General features: G+C 42.4%; 2 protein-coding genes across 2 annotated transcripts in view; one reads left to right on the top strand and one right to left on the bottom strand.

The window, feature by feature from the left end:
• Nucleotides 1-15,329, top strand: part of LOC144683679 (uncharacterized) — a 124,680-nt gene that overhangs the window by 106,183 nt on the left and 3,168 nt on the right. The gene's annotated exons all lie outside the window — the stretch shown is intronic.
• On the bottom strand, nucleotides 384-10,102 carry LOC144683678 (interferon-inducible GTPase 5-like). The gene is made up of 2 exons (XM_078546937.1): nucleotides 9,942-10,102; nucleotides 384-3,774 (listed from the first exon to the last, which is right to left on the bottom strand). Exons 1-2 carry the CDS (start codon nucleotides 10,085-10,087, stop codon nucleotides 2,574-2,576), a joined length of 1,347 nt encoding a protein of 448 aa, XP_078403063.1. The 5' UTR covers nucleotides 10,088-10,102; the 3' UTR covers nucleotides 384-2,573.

The raw sequence follows: 15,329 nt of genomic DNA, 5'->3' as shown, positions 1-15,329 counted from the left end.
TTTCCTTCCCTAAAGGGCATTAGTGAACCAGATAGGTTTTTACGACACTGATTTCAATCTTCTTAATTACACATTTTTATTGGATTCCAATTTCCCCATCTGCTGTCTTGAGATTTGAACTGGGTCCCCAGAGTATTACCCTGGGTCTCTGGGTTATTAGTCCAGTGACAATACCACAATGCCTCTGCCTCCCCTGTCTCCAGTAATATCAGCTTTTTGCAAGTATAATTCCAGCCCAGACCTTGAGGTTACGCACTTCCTTTAAAGTAACCATGTCCAAGTCACCTTCGCTGACAACTTCCTGTTCAATTCTTCCAGCATTGCCCATGGTCGTCTAATCCTGCTTCATTGTAGCTCGTGACAAATAAATACTCAGCACAATCTTCAAGATGAAGAGTTGATTATTTATTGTATCCATTACCTGGCGTGTGAACATTATCTGCCTGAGTTGACACAGTGGTGTCACAACAGCAATGTCCAGTCAGTAGAATTTGTTTCAAGATACCATTCCCCAAAACACTTGTTTTCCAAAGCAGTGAGATACAATATATTTCACCTGAGCAAAAAATGCCAGTCATTTTCAAATTTGTGTTACAATTACATTGTTCACCAGTTTCACTTGGTTAGATTACCATTAGTCCTGAAATTTACAGAGCAGCGTAAGTTTGCAATTAATAGGGCAAAAGGTTCTTTCAAGTCTTTAGCATCGAAAAGTTTCCAGAGGTGCAATTATTGATTAAGAAGAATTTCTACATATGCAGATATGTTCATTAAATTCAATTTTTCGAGCAGAATCACAGTAAAGCCAATTATAGATTAAAAATACCATATATCACATCAATGACATCAATCCATTGTTCATATCACTGATACTGCAGCACACAAGGTTCCAGTGAGTTGATGTAACACATTCCCACACCTCTCCTCCTGCAGTAACTGATCTTCTGCTGCTGTTTCTTCCAGATCATTTTCCTCTCCCTCTTCCCAGCCAGCTGGAACTGAGGTGTCGGCCATCATTCTGACACAGAGTTTCACTCACTCTCCTGATCAATGTGTTGGCCACATAATGACAGGTGCCGGTGATATCACCATTGGGTATCTGGAAGGTACTGGTCGCTTTGGAGGATACAGAAGGACACAAACCCCAGTCGCAGTGTCTATGGCCAATCACAGCCTCATAAGGCATTGCTCCTCAATGGAGTTGAAGTGGTTGTGTAATGTTCTCTGCCATTGGATGGAGGTAAGTGGTTGTCATTGTGGTACAAACCTCCACGCTCATAACTCCCAAACCACCATCTCCAAGATCTGCTACTGTACAGTCAGCCACTGATGATCAAGCACTAATGCTGTTTGGTGACAAAAAGTACAGCAAACTTTGTGTTTATCCAGCAGTCTACCAAGCCAAATTCTCTAATAACCAGAGTTGCTGATATTCCCCCAATACGAATTGTCCCTTACCAACTAGAAACAATTACAAGGTTATCCCAAAATTGTACTTGTATAACGTATTATTCTATACTTTAATTTGTTTTACTGTACAGTTGGAGATTAGAAGTAAAAATAATTCTGTTCTTTACTCTCTATGAGGGATGTTCTCTTTGAGGGATGGTCTGTATGAGAGACAGTCAGGATGACTCTATATGACGAATGGTATATATGACGGTGAGTCTGTATTCCCACTGCCAGGCTACAGTCTGATCCTGATCCCTCTTCTTTACTGTCTCATTCTCAGATTCTGCTGTTTCTCGGATAAAACGCAATTTATTGGAACTGTAGAGAATTGATTCATTTTCAGACAGACTGGATGATGAAGCAATGATTCTCAAGCCAGGATCGAGAGGGATGTAAGGTGAAAGCGGCTAATGGTTTAATAGCATTGGAAAATGGGGTTACTGGAAATAAGTCTGTATTTTGATCAGGGTGTGCTGGAAGTAAGACTGCACTGGTAACCTAGTCACCTATCAGGTATAAATCTTGATGTGACTGATACACATGAGGGTGGAAGCAGTGGCCAATTTAAAAAATTACTGTCACAAAGTGAACGAAATACATACTCCCAGTGGGGTTGTCTTCACTGTAAACCGAGAGAAGTCCATTTCAGTAATGATATTCTTGCTGTGAATCAAACAGGAACACCACAGAGAAGGGTCCGGACATGGCAACTGAATCCATCATTATCATTGAACAACACAGGCATTTCTGGCTATAGGCACAATGGGCTGAATGGCCATATACTGTGCTTGACGATTCTATAATTCTAGGAACAGGAGAGATTTCCTTGGTACTGTGTTTCATGAAGGGAGTCACCCGGGTGCAGTGTGTGTGTGTGATATTGGGTGGGCTGTTTTAAAATTCCCACCCTTTGATTTCTCTCCGCAGATTACACCCAGACGAAACCTTTCACTGAACACTGTACCATGAAAACACTTCCTTGAAATGGATCAGGAATAATTCCAGAATTGAATTCAGTAAAAGGGAATATGGTAGAGTAGCCTGCAATGTTCAGTATCAGACCCCTTTAATATATCAACTACAGCATTGACTCACTGGATTGATGTTTGGTCCGGGTCATTTTAATCAGTGTCAAATGCAGCCTTCACCACTCTCTGTGCATTCTCCGTAAGATCATCCAGTGCACCACTCAGCAGTTTGTAGGTCATAAGAAATGATGATCCTGCTCCAAAGATGGATCCAATGACCGGGATGATGTCAAGAGCGAGCTCAAGAGCTGATATGGCAACAGCAGCGACACCCCAACTTAATCTGTTTATTATATCAGGAGTAATTTCACCCACTAGGGGAGTTTTCACCACTGCTTTCAAATCTTCCACAGGTTTCCCTGCCCTATTGGCCAGTCTTTGAAGAGAGGCATCATCCAGACACAGACATTTACGGAAATATATTATTCCGCCAATCAGTATCCCAATGTCACAACCAAGGGAGAATCCAGGAACTGGCACTGCTCCCAGTGCCCCGGAAAGCGCTGCCAACATCCAGACTCGTTTCTTTAGCACTTCCTTTTTTCTCTGTACAATTTCCAAATTTAGGTTTGGAAGGGCCAGTATGTACACACTTTTCTTTATACTCGGGAGATCATCTTCTAGAGCTGCATTTAGCAGATTAAAATCATACAGATTTAGATCAAAGTTTGATATCAGGAAAACACTGGGTGATTGGATTTCCGCCTCTTCCAGGCTCCTGACACAATGACTCCTGATCTTTTCCAGTTCTTCTTCTTCATTAAATTTCCTCCTTTCCTTTCTCATTGATCTGAGATCATTATCAATTTTAGATCGAATGAAGTAGAAATTCTTCCCCAGACGTTTAATCCCTTTAGCGAGTTTCACGTCATTTTCTGTGAATCGACAGTGTGAGATAATGATGAAGAAATCATATCTTTTAAATTTCATTTCTCTCAGGTATTTATCCGCTGGGAATCTTTTCGTTCCAATTCCTGGCAGATCCCACAATTTAACATTTGGCAGGTTGGGATGTTTGTATCCGGTTGGTTCCATTGTGATTTCTGTGGTACCAGTTTCAGCTGCTCCCTCATCACCGCTCAGAAGTTCTCTCATCGCATTGATGAAGGTGGATTTCCCTGCACCTGTTTCTCCTGTCACTGCAATGTTAAGCTCTGTATTGTCCAGCTCTTTTACCTTACTCTGGATCAGCGGGGTTACCTTTTCCAACCCACCTGTTTCATAATCAGATTTCAGGCTCTTCAGTTCTTCCTCACTGAAGAATGAATATTTTGAAGGTTCAGCTGTTTGATCTCTGAAAGGAAACATTTTACATGATTTTCACCAGTCCAAAAGAATTTATATTTATGCAGCACATTGTTGCATCCTCAAAATGTCCTCACACACTTAACATTGAATTCATTACTTTTGCGAAGCAATCACTGTTGTCATGTAGCTGATTTATACACAGAAAGTCCCACAGTGAGCAACTAAATTAATGAGCTGTTAATTTGTCTTTGTTCCTTTTTAGATATTGATACCTTAAATATTGTTCCAGAGGTGCCACAGTTAAGGGCAATTATCTCCTGTCTCTCCAGACAGCAGCAACTACACCCTCATCTACCACCCCAAGTTTCTCTTCACCAGCCTGTGAACTACCATGTGGTTTGCCCTCAGTCTGACTGAGCCTTCCCTAGTGGGTGTCTCTCACTTATTGTTTGCGAGGCTCATGTGTATTGATGTGTTTGGTAAAGTGAGGGTTGGATGAAGCCCAATCTGAGGGCCCTGGTTCTTGAGGCTTCTTCTCCTCTGCTGAAGGGCTGAAGGAGGGGTTAATGGAGATACATGAATTGTTCAGTACATTCTTACTACACGTGATGAAATTGAGCAATGGTAATGTATTGCAATGACAGGGTGTGCTGTAACAGAAGGAACTGAAGAGATACAATATGAGGAGTTTCTTGACTAACCTGGAGCTGGCACCTCCCATCCTACTTCTCAGTCTCCCGCTGCTTTCTCCGTGTGACTGTCCAGCGATTCCAGAGCTTCCACCTCAGAAAGGGGGAGAGGGCAGAGGCTTGTGGCTCCTCCACTGATGTCACTCCTTCGTTGTGTTTGGTTTTCTCCTTTCAGAGGAAAGTAGAGAGTGTGAGGAGCAGCACTTTATTTAACATCAGATAAAGGACAAGACTAGTGTGAGGAATCATCCTTAATCAGGGTGAGAGCAGGTGTAAGAAGCTAGAAGATACCTAGCAGAGCTTTTTACATCATCACTAAGTCAGACTGGGAGAGAAGGAATGGAATGGGATGTGAAGATTATCATGTTTCCTCCTCAATATTTCGGGGAAGTAGCACCTGATGTGGAACACAGAGAGGACAAGCTGAGTGGAAATGGAAAATGTGGGACCAGATTTTGGAGTAAAAATAATGGGCAGGATTTTCAGGTCAACATCAGGGTGCACACCCAGCCCGCTTGAGTGTAAAATAACGCCTGATGATGTCGGACGAGTGTCCTGATGTCAACCCGCGTTCGCGCGATATTCCGGTCGGCAGGTGCACATCCTTTCAATTAAGAGGGCAATGAAGCCCATTAAAGTAATTTGCCTGGTTCCTCGTGGTCTGTCCAAACTCATGGTTGGTGGACGGGCGAATCAGCCAGGCGGCACTTGCATTTTTTATGAAACCTCATTCAATGGCGGGATGAGGTTTCCATTATTAAACTTTTTAAAAAATATATGGTCAGAATTTTTACAATGTATACGTTCAGGTGACTGTTTGTGATGATTAGACATTTTTGTTCTGATATTAAAATATTTATTTTATATGTTTAAGTCTTCAGCTCCCCCTTCGGCAGTTCTCTGCCTTCAGGGAGCTTTCATTCCACGCTTGCCTCTGCCCACGCCTACTTCAGCGCCTGCTCTCCTCCTGCCCACACCCTGGCAGAGATGAGCATTTCAGCACGTGCTTCACGCTGGCTGGTTTTTAATTGGCTAGCCAGCGTGAAATCGGGTTTGGGGCAAATCTCGGGCGATGGTTCGGTCCCCGGCCGATCTCAGACGCACCGATCGCGTCCGCAGGCTGAATTAAAAGTCCTGTCCAACGTTGTCTGAATGACACTCGACCTTATTATTGTGCAAATTGGCCAGTGTCCTGTGGTGAGGGAGATACTCCATTGCAAATTGCCACACGTTGCTGCTGATTTGCACTATTAGCCTTGTGAAAATGGCAACTCATGCTTCAGCTATCATGATCTTCATGAAGTTGTTAATTGTCAATTATCAAATTACAACTGAAAATCAGGAAATGGCTGATTTGCTAAATGCTCCCTTGGTCTTTACAATAGAGAGTAAAGTATCAGGAGTTAGGGTGAAAATTAAAAGCAAATCAAAGGAAGAACTTTATGGCTGAATGGAAGTTTAAAATGTTCATGAAAAAATAATGAGACTAAGGATAGACAATGTTTCAGGTCCTGAGGGGTTCTACCCTGGCTCATCAGGAGAGGGAGACTTCAGCAGAGTGAGATTTGTGCATCTGGGAATTCTCTGTCTGGGAATTGTAACTAAGTAGTGACAACTTAATACACCTAATTTCTCATATTTATATTTAATATTTCTGTATCAATGTGGGTTGCATTATAATGTGTATATATCTGTGCCCTGCGAGTACTGCCAGCATCAGTATTATCTGTGTTTGTATTTGAAATTGGAAAGTAGGTGAGTTGAGGGAATAGGTTCCATACAGGTCGGGGTGAATTTAGCGTACAATTGAAGGACAACTAGGGGCAATTTAAACAGGTTGAAGAAGTGAGTGAGCAGTCAGGTGACTGAATTTAGAGCAACTACAGATAAAAAGGAATGGGATTTATATACTTCCCACCCACTGCCGCCCCCACCCCCCTCCCCACCCCGACCCCTGAAACAGAAGGAATATGAACCCTGGATCTTAATGAAAGGGGCTTCAACATGAGCTCTGCTTCATTTTCACCTCGACGGTAACATTAGATAGAGATGGTGTTGAGCATTGTGAGACTTTCATACTGCCTCCACAATGTTATTGTATAGAAAGCAATAACATTCTGATTTTGTCTCTGCAGCAACAGAATGAACAACAGCATAACAACAATTGAACTGATTGAGCGTTCTGCTGAAGAGTCACATGGACTCGAAGCGATAACGGTGTTCCTCTCCGCAGATGCTGTCAGACCAGCAGAGCTTTTCCAGCTATTTTTGTTTTTGTTTCAGATTGAGCAACTAACGTGCTTTATGGGTTTTGATGAATTATCCTGACTGGGATGAAGAGTATGTCTTCACTGTCTGACATTGATATTACTGGATCTTTCATCTCTCCGAGTTCTCTTATTGCTTCAAATAGGTTTGCCCTGCTTCTTGAGTTGGATCAACCTCTATACTCATGTAAATACACTATAAATAGTAAGGCAAAGATCAAGAGGACATTGTTTGGAGTAGTAGAGACTAATAAGTTTTTGGGATGTTTGGGGAATCAAGGGATAGAACGGAAAAGTGAGTTGAAGTCAAAGATCAGCCATGGTGAAGGTAATCAATTGTGCAGTGTCTCTTTCGCTCAGATTGTGAATTGTAAGAGGGATTAAATGCCAAGTTGTTCTAAATTCTTTCTTTTTCCTGCCTTTTGATCCACTATTTCCCTCTTCTTTCTGAACCTTATTTAATATTTAACATTCACCTCACTTAATTTAACATCCTTCTCTGCTCATTCGCTTCATTTTCAATCCTTGAATCTCAATGGTTAGGGGTTACACTGTCCTGTTATTCACCAAGGTCAGATCAAGCTGTTATCATCTTGCAGCTTGAGCAACATTGCAAGCAAAAAATGTTTAAAACCTACTCATGCTGTGCAATGCCCCACTCCAGCAAAATCTGACCTGTACTGTTCAGTTTGTCCTGTCTCAACTCGTTCTTGGGCTCCCTTATTACATTTCTTCTGTCAATGCATTGCTGAACAGGAGTTTCCTCCATGCCAATGACGCATCCAGTGACTGGACCATGCTTTTCATGTGACTCCTTAATACCAACTCAATGCTTTGCCTCAATGCTTTGACAAGGCTCTACATCAAAGATTATTGCGAAAATTAAAAGCTCATGGTATGGGGGTAACATATTGGCATGGATAGAAGATTGGCTAGCTAACAGGAAACAGAGAGTGGGCATAATGGGTCATTTTCTGGTTGGCAAGATGTAACAAGTAGCATGCCACTGGGATCAGTGCTGGGGCCTCGATGTTTTACAATTTATATAAATGACTTGTATGAAGGGACTGAAGGCATGGTTGCTAAATTTGCTTACAACACAAAGATAGGTAGGAAAGTAAGTGTGAAGAAGACATATGGAGGCTACAAAGGGATGTAGATAAGTTAATTGAGTGGGCAAAGATCTGGAAAATGGAGTATATTGTGTGAAAATGTGAAACTGTTCAGGAAAAATAAAAAAGAAGCATATTATGTAAATGGTGAGAGATTGCAGAGTGATGAGATGCAGAGGGATCTGGCTGTCCTCGTGCATGAATTGCAAAAGGTTAGTATGCAGGTACAGCAAGTAATTAGGAATGTTTATAGAATGTTATCATTTATTGTGAGGGAATGCAATACAAAAGTAGGGAGGTTATGCTTCAGTTATACAGGGCATTGCTGAGACCACACCTGGAGTACTGTGTTCAGTCTTGGTTTCCTTATTTAAGGAAGGATGTAAATGCATTGGAAGCAGTTCAGAGAAGGTTTACTAGACGAATACCAGGAATGGGCAGGTTGTCTTATGAGGGAAGGTTGGACAGGGTAGGCTTGTATCTGCTGGAGTTTAGAAGAGTAAGAGGCGACTTGATTGAAACATATACGATCCTGAGGAGTCTTGATAGATATGGAAAGGATGCTTCCTCTTGTGGAAGAATCTAGACTAGGGCTAACTGTTTAAAAATAAAGGGTTGCCCATTTAAGACAGAGATGAGGAGAATTTTTTTTTCTCTCAGAGGCTTGAGTGTCTTTGGAACTCTCCTCCTCAAAAGGCCAGGGAAGCAAAGTCTTTGAATATTTTTAAGGCAGGGCTAGATAGATTCTTGATAAGCAAGGGGGTGAAAGGCTATCGGGGGTAGGCAGGAATGTGAAGTTGAGGACACAGTTAGATCAGCCATGATCTTACTGAATGACAGGGCAGGCTCGAGGGGCTCAGTGGCCTACTCCTGCTCCTAATTCATATGTTCATTTGTATGTTCATATGTGTGCTTCCTTTGCTGTATTTCTACGAAATAAACTTATGCGAGGAGTCAGGACTCTTTGTGAAGAATCAGCTGGGTGGGGGTGAAGCGGAAGGATAGATTCTTGGGTGACTCCAAGGGTAACTATGCAGGAGTGCAATGAGAAGCCACAGAAGCTGAATCTCTGCCTACACTTTATAAGAATAGAACCAGGTGAGGACATCCCAGCCAGCTGGATGGCTGAAGTGTTGCAGGAGGGTGGTGTAGTTAGCACGGTTAAAGGCTGCAGCCAAGTACAAGGGTGAAGAGGGAGAGATTACCTTTCTCAGTCCCCATAGGACGTTACGTGTGACGGAAGTGTTTCAGGTAATGTGGCACAGGCAGAGTCCTGGTTGGAGGGATTCAAACATGGATGTCCAGGAAAGACGGGCACGGATTGGGAGACAACAACATTTAAGGATTTGGAGGAAAAGAGGGGAGGGCAGATTGGAGATGTGTCGCAGTTGGCAAGGATCAAGGATTTTTTTTTCCTGAGTGGGGCTGTGCTAGTACAAAGTGATCTGACATGGATTCAGTCTTGTAACAGATGGGCTGATGATTTTGATTGACAGCTGTCCGTGAGACCTGGGAGGATGGGCAGTGTCAGTGATTTGCTGTGGTCTTTTTGACAGACAAATGTGGTCAGAATTCAGTAACTCTGTTTACCCATGAAAGAAAGAGAGTGGCCATTTTTAAACCATTGAAAATAAATGTTTTATTTTAAAAAACTAACAGAGGAATATTGTGTTGAGCATTCATGCAGTAATATCAAACAATAATTTCTCATTTATTCCAAAGTTTAAATCAGCTCTGCAGAGAAGGAAAGACAGAACATGAAGTGATTTGTCCTTCTTGCAAACACTAAGAAAAATAAACAGAGCTGTTCAGTTTCCCCTCTTACACTACTTGGACCGAGCACTGTCTGCATCCTGTTGTTGTATTGTACTAAACTAATAGGCACATGACTCGTCATTTCCTGCAGTTTATTTCTCTTGTAAGTTTCACTTTCACTCGCCGTTTTGTAGCACCCTGAATATTAAACTTGCTTTTAGTAACTTTCGTGTTTTGAATACAGCCACAGCTTGACAGTAAAAGGAGACTGACAGAGCGAAACACGCTACTACAATGTTTAATGTTGTGCTGTAATTCTGTTTAAACCTGTTGAATATAATTTGCCCTGAATTTTGACAACTGCACTTTGTTTCATTCCTCGATTCTTACCTGCGCTGCTTCCTTGACTGCGGAGAGTCTATCAGTAAAGTTCTCGTTTTGTTAACATCTGAGTCCAGAGTGACCGGCTCAGTACGGCGCTCACACGGAGAGAGTAGCCACAGTGAATAGATTAAATAAAAGCTTGACAAAGTCATTGGGGAGGTTCCTGCAAACTATCCAATGACAATCAAAACCGTGAAAGATCACGTGCTACTGGGGTGGTTTTGCTGTAACATTCCCATGAATATGAATTACAAAAGGTAGTTCTTACTCAGACACACTGGTTGGAATATTATGGGTTCTGTGTGCCTGAATTTCAGATAGCTGCTCTCGCTAGTCGAGACAGATACATGGCTTCAAACAATTCCTACCTCACAAAAGGAATTTGTTCTGTTTAAAAATTACTCCACTCATTTCCTTCCGGACTGAATATTGAGTTCCACAATTTTAGATCATGAACTCTCTACTCCATCCCCACCCCCTTTCCGATACCCGTTTTTTCCAATAATTTATATAGATTTTTCTTTTCCCACCTATTTCCATTATTTTTAAATGTATTTCTATCCATTAATTTATCTCTACCTTTTAGCCTATTTCGATCCCTTCCCCCCACCCCACCCCCACTAGGGCTATCTGTACCTTGCTCGTCCTGCTTTCTATCCTTAATGTCACCTATTAGCACATTCCTTAGATAATATTACCACCTCCAACACCTCTTTGTCCTTTTGTCTTTGACATCTTTTGGCTACCTATCACTGGACCTCTATCCAGCTCTACTTGTCGCACCCACCCTTAAACCAGCTTATATTTCGCCCCCTTTCTATTTTTCCTTAGTTCTGTTGAAGAGTCATACAGACACGAATCGTTAACTGTGTTCCTCTCCGCAGACGCTGTCAGACCTGCTGAGTTTTTCCAGGTATTTTTGTTTTTGTTTTAGAAATATTTTGTAATGTCCTTTCCGATATTTTATGAATAAAGTATATTTTTCCAAAAAAAAATCAACTGATTCCCTGATCATTGCTCAAGCCAATAATAGATAAACCAGTTTCTAACTAACACTCTCCAATAAACAAAAAACAGAACAATACAGTTTCATGCAACACGTAGCTGTTCAAAGAACACCTAGCCCACAAAGCAACTCCCCTGCCCCCACCCTTCTAATTAAATATTTATCTGGTTTTTTGTCATTCAGACAGAAAGAAATGTTCTCCCCAATGCTTATGAAAGCAGCAATGTGGACCATAGAATGGAGGACACGGTCTTGGAGTATAAATTGTCTTCCTTGGTGGGTTAGGGGCTGAGTGGTAATACTGTTCTGGTTGGTGTTGGTGATACAGGGGTTATCTGTACAAATCCATCATGAGCAGATCATCGATGGAACTCAATAGAAGCTATTATGCAATCTACCAAACAAGTTCACTAATGTCCTTCAAGCAAGAGAACTACTCTGAAATGCATTGTTGGCTTGTGTGGGATCTTAGATGGGAGACCCCTTATTTTGAAACTGTGACCATAGTTCTAGATTCCCCCATGAGAGGAAACATCCTTTCAGCTTCCACCCTTTCAAACCCCCTCATAATCACATGTTTTAATGAGATCACCTCTCATTCTTCTAAACTCCAATAAGTATAGACCCAGAGAAATTTTTGAACTGGCCCCAGTGCAAGTTTATCCCTCCTTAAACAAGGACACCGTCCTGTATGCAGTACTCTAGGTGCCATCTTGCCAATGCCCTGCACAGTTGTCCCTACTTTTATACTTGATGCCCCTTGCAATTAAGACCAACATTCAATTTGTCTTCCTAATTTTTTGCTGTATCTGCATGCTAGCCTTCTGTGCTTTGTGTATGAGATCCCTCTGTACCACAGTATTCTGCAGTCTCTCCCTCTATTCTTCTCAATCACCGAAATTGGCAACCCCACATTTACCCACATTATACTCCATCTACTAATTTTTACACACTCATTTAACCTATCTAAATCGCTTTGCAACCTTTTATGTCCTCCTCACAACTTGCTTTCCTACCTATCTTTGTATCATCAGCAATTTTGGCTACAATACACTCAAGCCTTTCATACAAGTCATCAATGTGGTTTGTGAATAATGAGGCCCAGCATTGATCCCTGTGACACCCCAGTTTGCAAACCTGAAAATGACACATTTATCCCAACTTTCAGTTTCCTCTCAGTTACCTAATCCTCTATCCATGCTAATATATTACCTCAACATTATAAGCTCTTCTGTTGTAATTTTTCATGTGGCACCTTATTGAGTGCCTTTTGGTATTCCAAACATGCTACGTCAACTGGTTCCCCTTTATTCACCTGCTTATTACACTCTCAAAGAACTCTAATAAATTTGTCAAACACAGTTTCACTTTCATCATTGATTAAGAAGTATGACAAAGCAGATTCTCACATGTACTGTCCCTCACAGGTCATTCATTCTATGAAAGGTGACACATGGGCTAGAGTATAATGACTGGCTGAATGGTTTGGCATAGTTGTAAGGCGCTACGAGATACTTAGCATATAATGTGGAAAAGCAAAGAGATTACATGCATGGTATAGAGAATTATAATGTGCGAGCTTATGATAAAAGAGAATATAGACAGTTAGTGTGCGGATAATACAGGTAACGATTGTGAAATGATTCACCAGCTTTGCGTTCATTTTGGTGCCCCTCAATTCATATAGTTTTTACGCCAGAACTATCTGACATCTGAACCTCAATGAATGGCAGTTACAGACAAAGAAACAGTACAAAGTCAGTTTTTTTTGAGAGATATAAATATGAAGGTAAAAAATCCCTTTGTCAGGTGAATTTAGTGTTAGGAGCAACCTCGACTGGTGAGCCTCTAGCCCCCAATGTGTCCTACTGGTGATAGAAGTATCACTTACTTGTATTTCTCATGTAGGCTGCCCAATGAAATCTGTCAATTATTGGGGTTTGATGGTTTAATCAGGGGTGCATAGCACCCTGCAGACTCATTCCAGAACTGTCAATCTCCTGAGGTAGAGCTCCTCCAATATTTCCAGGAAACTGCCTGAGTCTACACATGTATCCTGGGAGAAGGCCAATGGGTGAACAGGATTTTGGTGTGAGTTAGGTTATGGGCAGCAGAGTTTAGGGTGAGCTTCAGTTCATGCCATTGTTGTAGATGTGGAGTTTACTCACAATAAACTCTCAAGAAGGAACTTTGTACCAACCAGATGTTCAGACTCAGCTTCAAACAATGGCCCAAAGCTTCACCCACAGTAAGAGGTGAAATTTAAAAGTAAACAACTAAAGCTTCTGTGTTGTGTCCTTGGCGAGCATTCACTAGAAAATGGTCACTTAACAGGTCAACTACAGTGATTTATTCAACTACAGTGATGGCTTTCAGTGTTGTTACCTTCCAGGAAAGTGGGACCTGAGAACAGAAGAGGGAGAAAGGAGTAGAAGGATATGGTGATAGAGTTAAATAAAACAAAGTGGAAGATGGCTTTGTGTGGAGCAAAAACACCAGTTGAATGACCTATTTTTGCAGTCTAACATTTAATGTAATTCTAAGTATAAGAAAATTAAGCAGAAAAGAAGATAGACCTGCATTTATATGGCACCTTTAACAACTCAAAGCACTTTACAGCCAATGAAATACTTTTTGAAGTGTAGTCACTGCTGTAATGTAGGAAACACAGCAGTCAATTTGCACACAGCAAGCTCCCACAAACAACAATGTGATAATGGCTAGATAATTTTTTTTTGTGATGTTAAAGGAGGGATAAATATTGGGCCAGGACACTGAGGAGAACTCTCCTGCTCTTCTTCCATATAGTGCCATGTGATCGTTTACGTTCACCCAAGCAAGCATGTGGACCTCGGGTGATTGTCTCATCTGACAGTGCAGCACTCACTCCATGCATGTAATTTCTTTGCTTTTCCACATTATATGCTAAGTATTGCACTAGAGTGAGTCTTCACTATTGCTTTTTCTTTTGGAAAAATATACTTTATTCATAAAATATCTGGACGAACATTCCAAACCATTTCAAAATCACCATCACAAAAGTACAATCAGGTTCAACTTTTACAACATGTATCACGAGGTGCATCAATACAAATCAATGAATATTACAATCATTTGCAGACATTCATTTTGAGCTGTACAGCCCGAGGAGCTCTAAACACCCAGTCCCTCGGTGCACTATGACAGAAAGGTCTTAGACAGCGACTCTTCCCCATTGTGCCTTTGCGGCGGCTGCCCCAAGTTTTAGTGCATCCCTCAGCACGTAGTCCTGGACTTTGGAATGTGCCAGTCTGCAACACTCGGTCGGAGACAACTCTTTGTGCTGGAAGACCAACAAGTTTCGGGCAGACCAAAGAGCGTCTTTCACCGAGTTGATCCTCCAGCTGAATTTGATGTTTGTCTCGGTGTGTGTCCCTGGGAACAGCTCGTAGAGCACAGAGTCCTGTGTCACAGAACTGCTCAGGATGAACCTCGACAGAAACCACTGCATCTCTCTCCAGACCTTCTTTACAAAGGCACAATCTACAAGGAGGTGAACAATGGTCACTTCCCCACCACAGCCACCTCGAGGGCAACATGTGGAGGGAGTGAGTCTCTTGGCGTGTAGGAAGGATCTGACAGGGAGGGCCTTTCTCACCACCAGCCAAGCTATGTCTTGGTGCTGGTTGGAAAGTTCTGGCGATGAGGCATTCTGCCAAATGACTTTGACAGTCTGCTCGGGGAACCATCCCACAGGATCCACCCTCTCTTTTACCCGCAGGGCCTCTAAGACGCTACGTGCCGACCACTGCCTGATGGACTTGTGGTCAAAGCTGTTTCTCTGCATAAATTTTTCCACGAGGGACAGGTGGTACGGCACGGTCCAACTACTTGGAGCGTTCTGCGGCAGCGTGGCCAGACCCATCCTTCACAACACCGGGGACAGGTAGAACCTCAGCACGTAGTGACACTTGGTGTTTGCGTACTGAGGATCTACGCACAGCTTGATGTAGCCGCACACAAAGGTGGCCATCAGTATGAGGGCGATGTTGGGCACGTTTTTTCCCCCTTATCTAGAGGCTTGTACATCGTGTCCCTGCGGACACGATCCATTTTCGACCTCCAGATAAAGCGAAAGATGGCTCAGGTGATCGCCATCACGCAGGAGTCTGGAATGGGCCAGACCTGCACCACGTACAGCAACAGCGAGAGTGCCTCACACCTGATGACCAGGTTCTTACCTGCAATGGAGAGAGGGCATTGCTCCCATATGCCCAGTTTTCTTTTCACCATAGACACTCGTTCCTTCCAGTTTCTAACGCATGCCCTGGTCCCTCCGAACCAAATCCTCAGCACCTTCAGGCCGTCAGCCCTGATGGTGAAGGGGACAAAGGATCGGTCAGCCCAGT

Source organism: Cetorhinus maximus, chromosome 8 (assembly GCF_964194155.1).
Source record: "Cetorhinus maximus chromosome 8, sCetMax3.hap1.1, whole genome shotgun sequence".
Taxonomy (NCBI): Eukaryota; Metazoa; Chordata; class Chondrichthyes; order Lamniformes; family Cetorhinidae; genus Cetorhinus; species Cetorhinus maximus.
This window is presented reverse-complemented; position numbering and strand designations above follow the sequence as displayed.

Excerpts from the sequence above, each read along its gene's own strand:
- LOC144683678 (XM_078546937.1), bottom strand. The coding sequence starts at position 10,087 with ATGACTTTGTCAAGCTTTTATTTAATCTATTCACTGTGGCTACTCTCT. Across the intron at positions 3,775-9,941 it reads CAGTCAAGGAAGCAGCGCAG|AGATCAAACAGCTGAACCTT; the intron begins GTAAGAATCGAG and ends GTTTCCTTTCAG.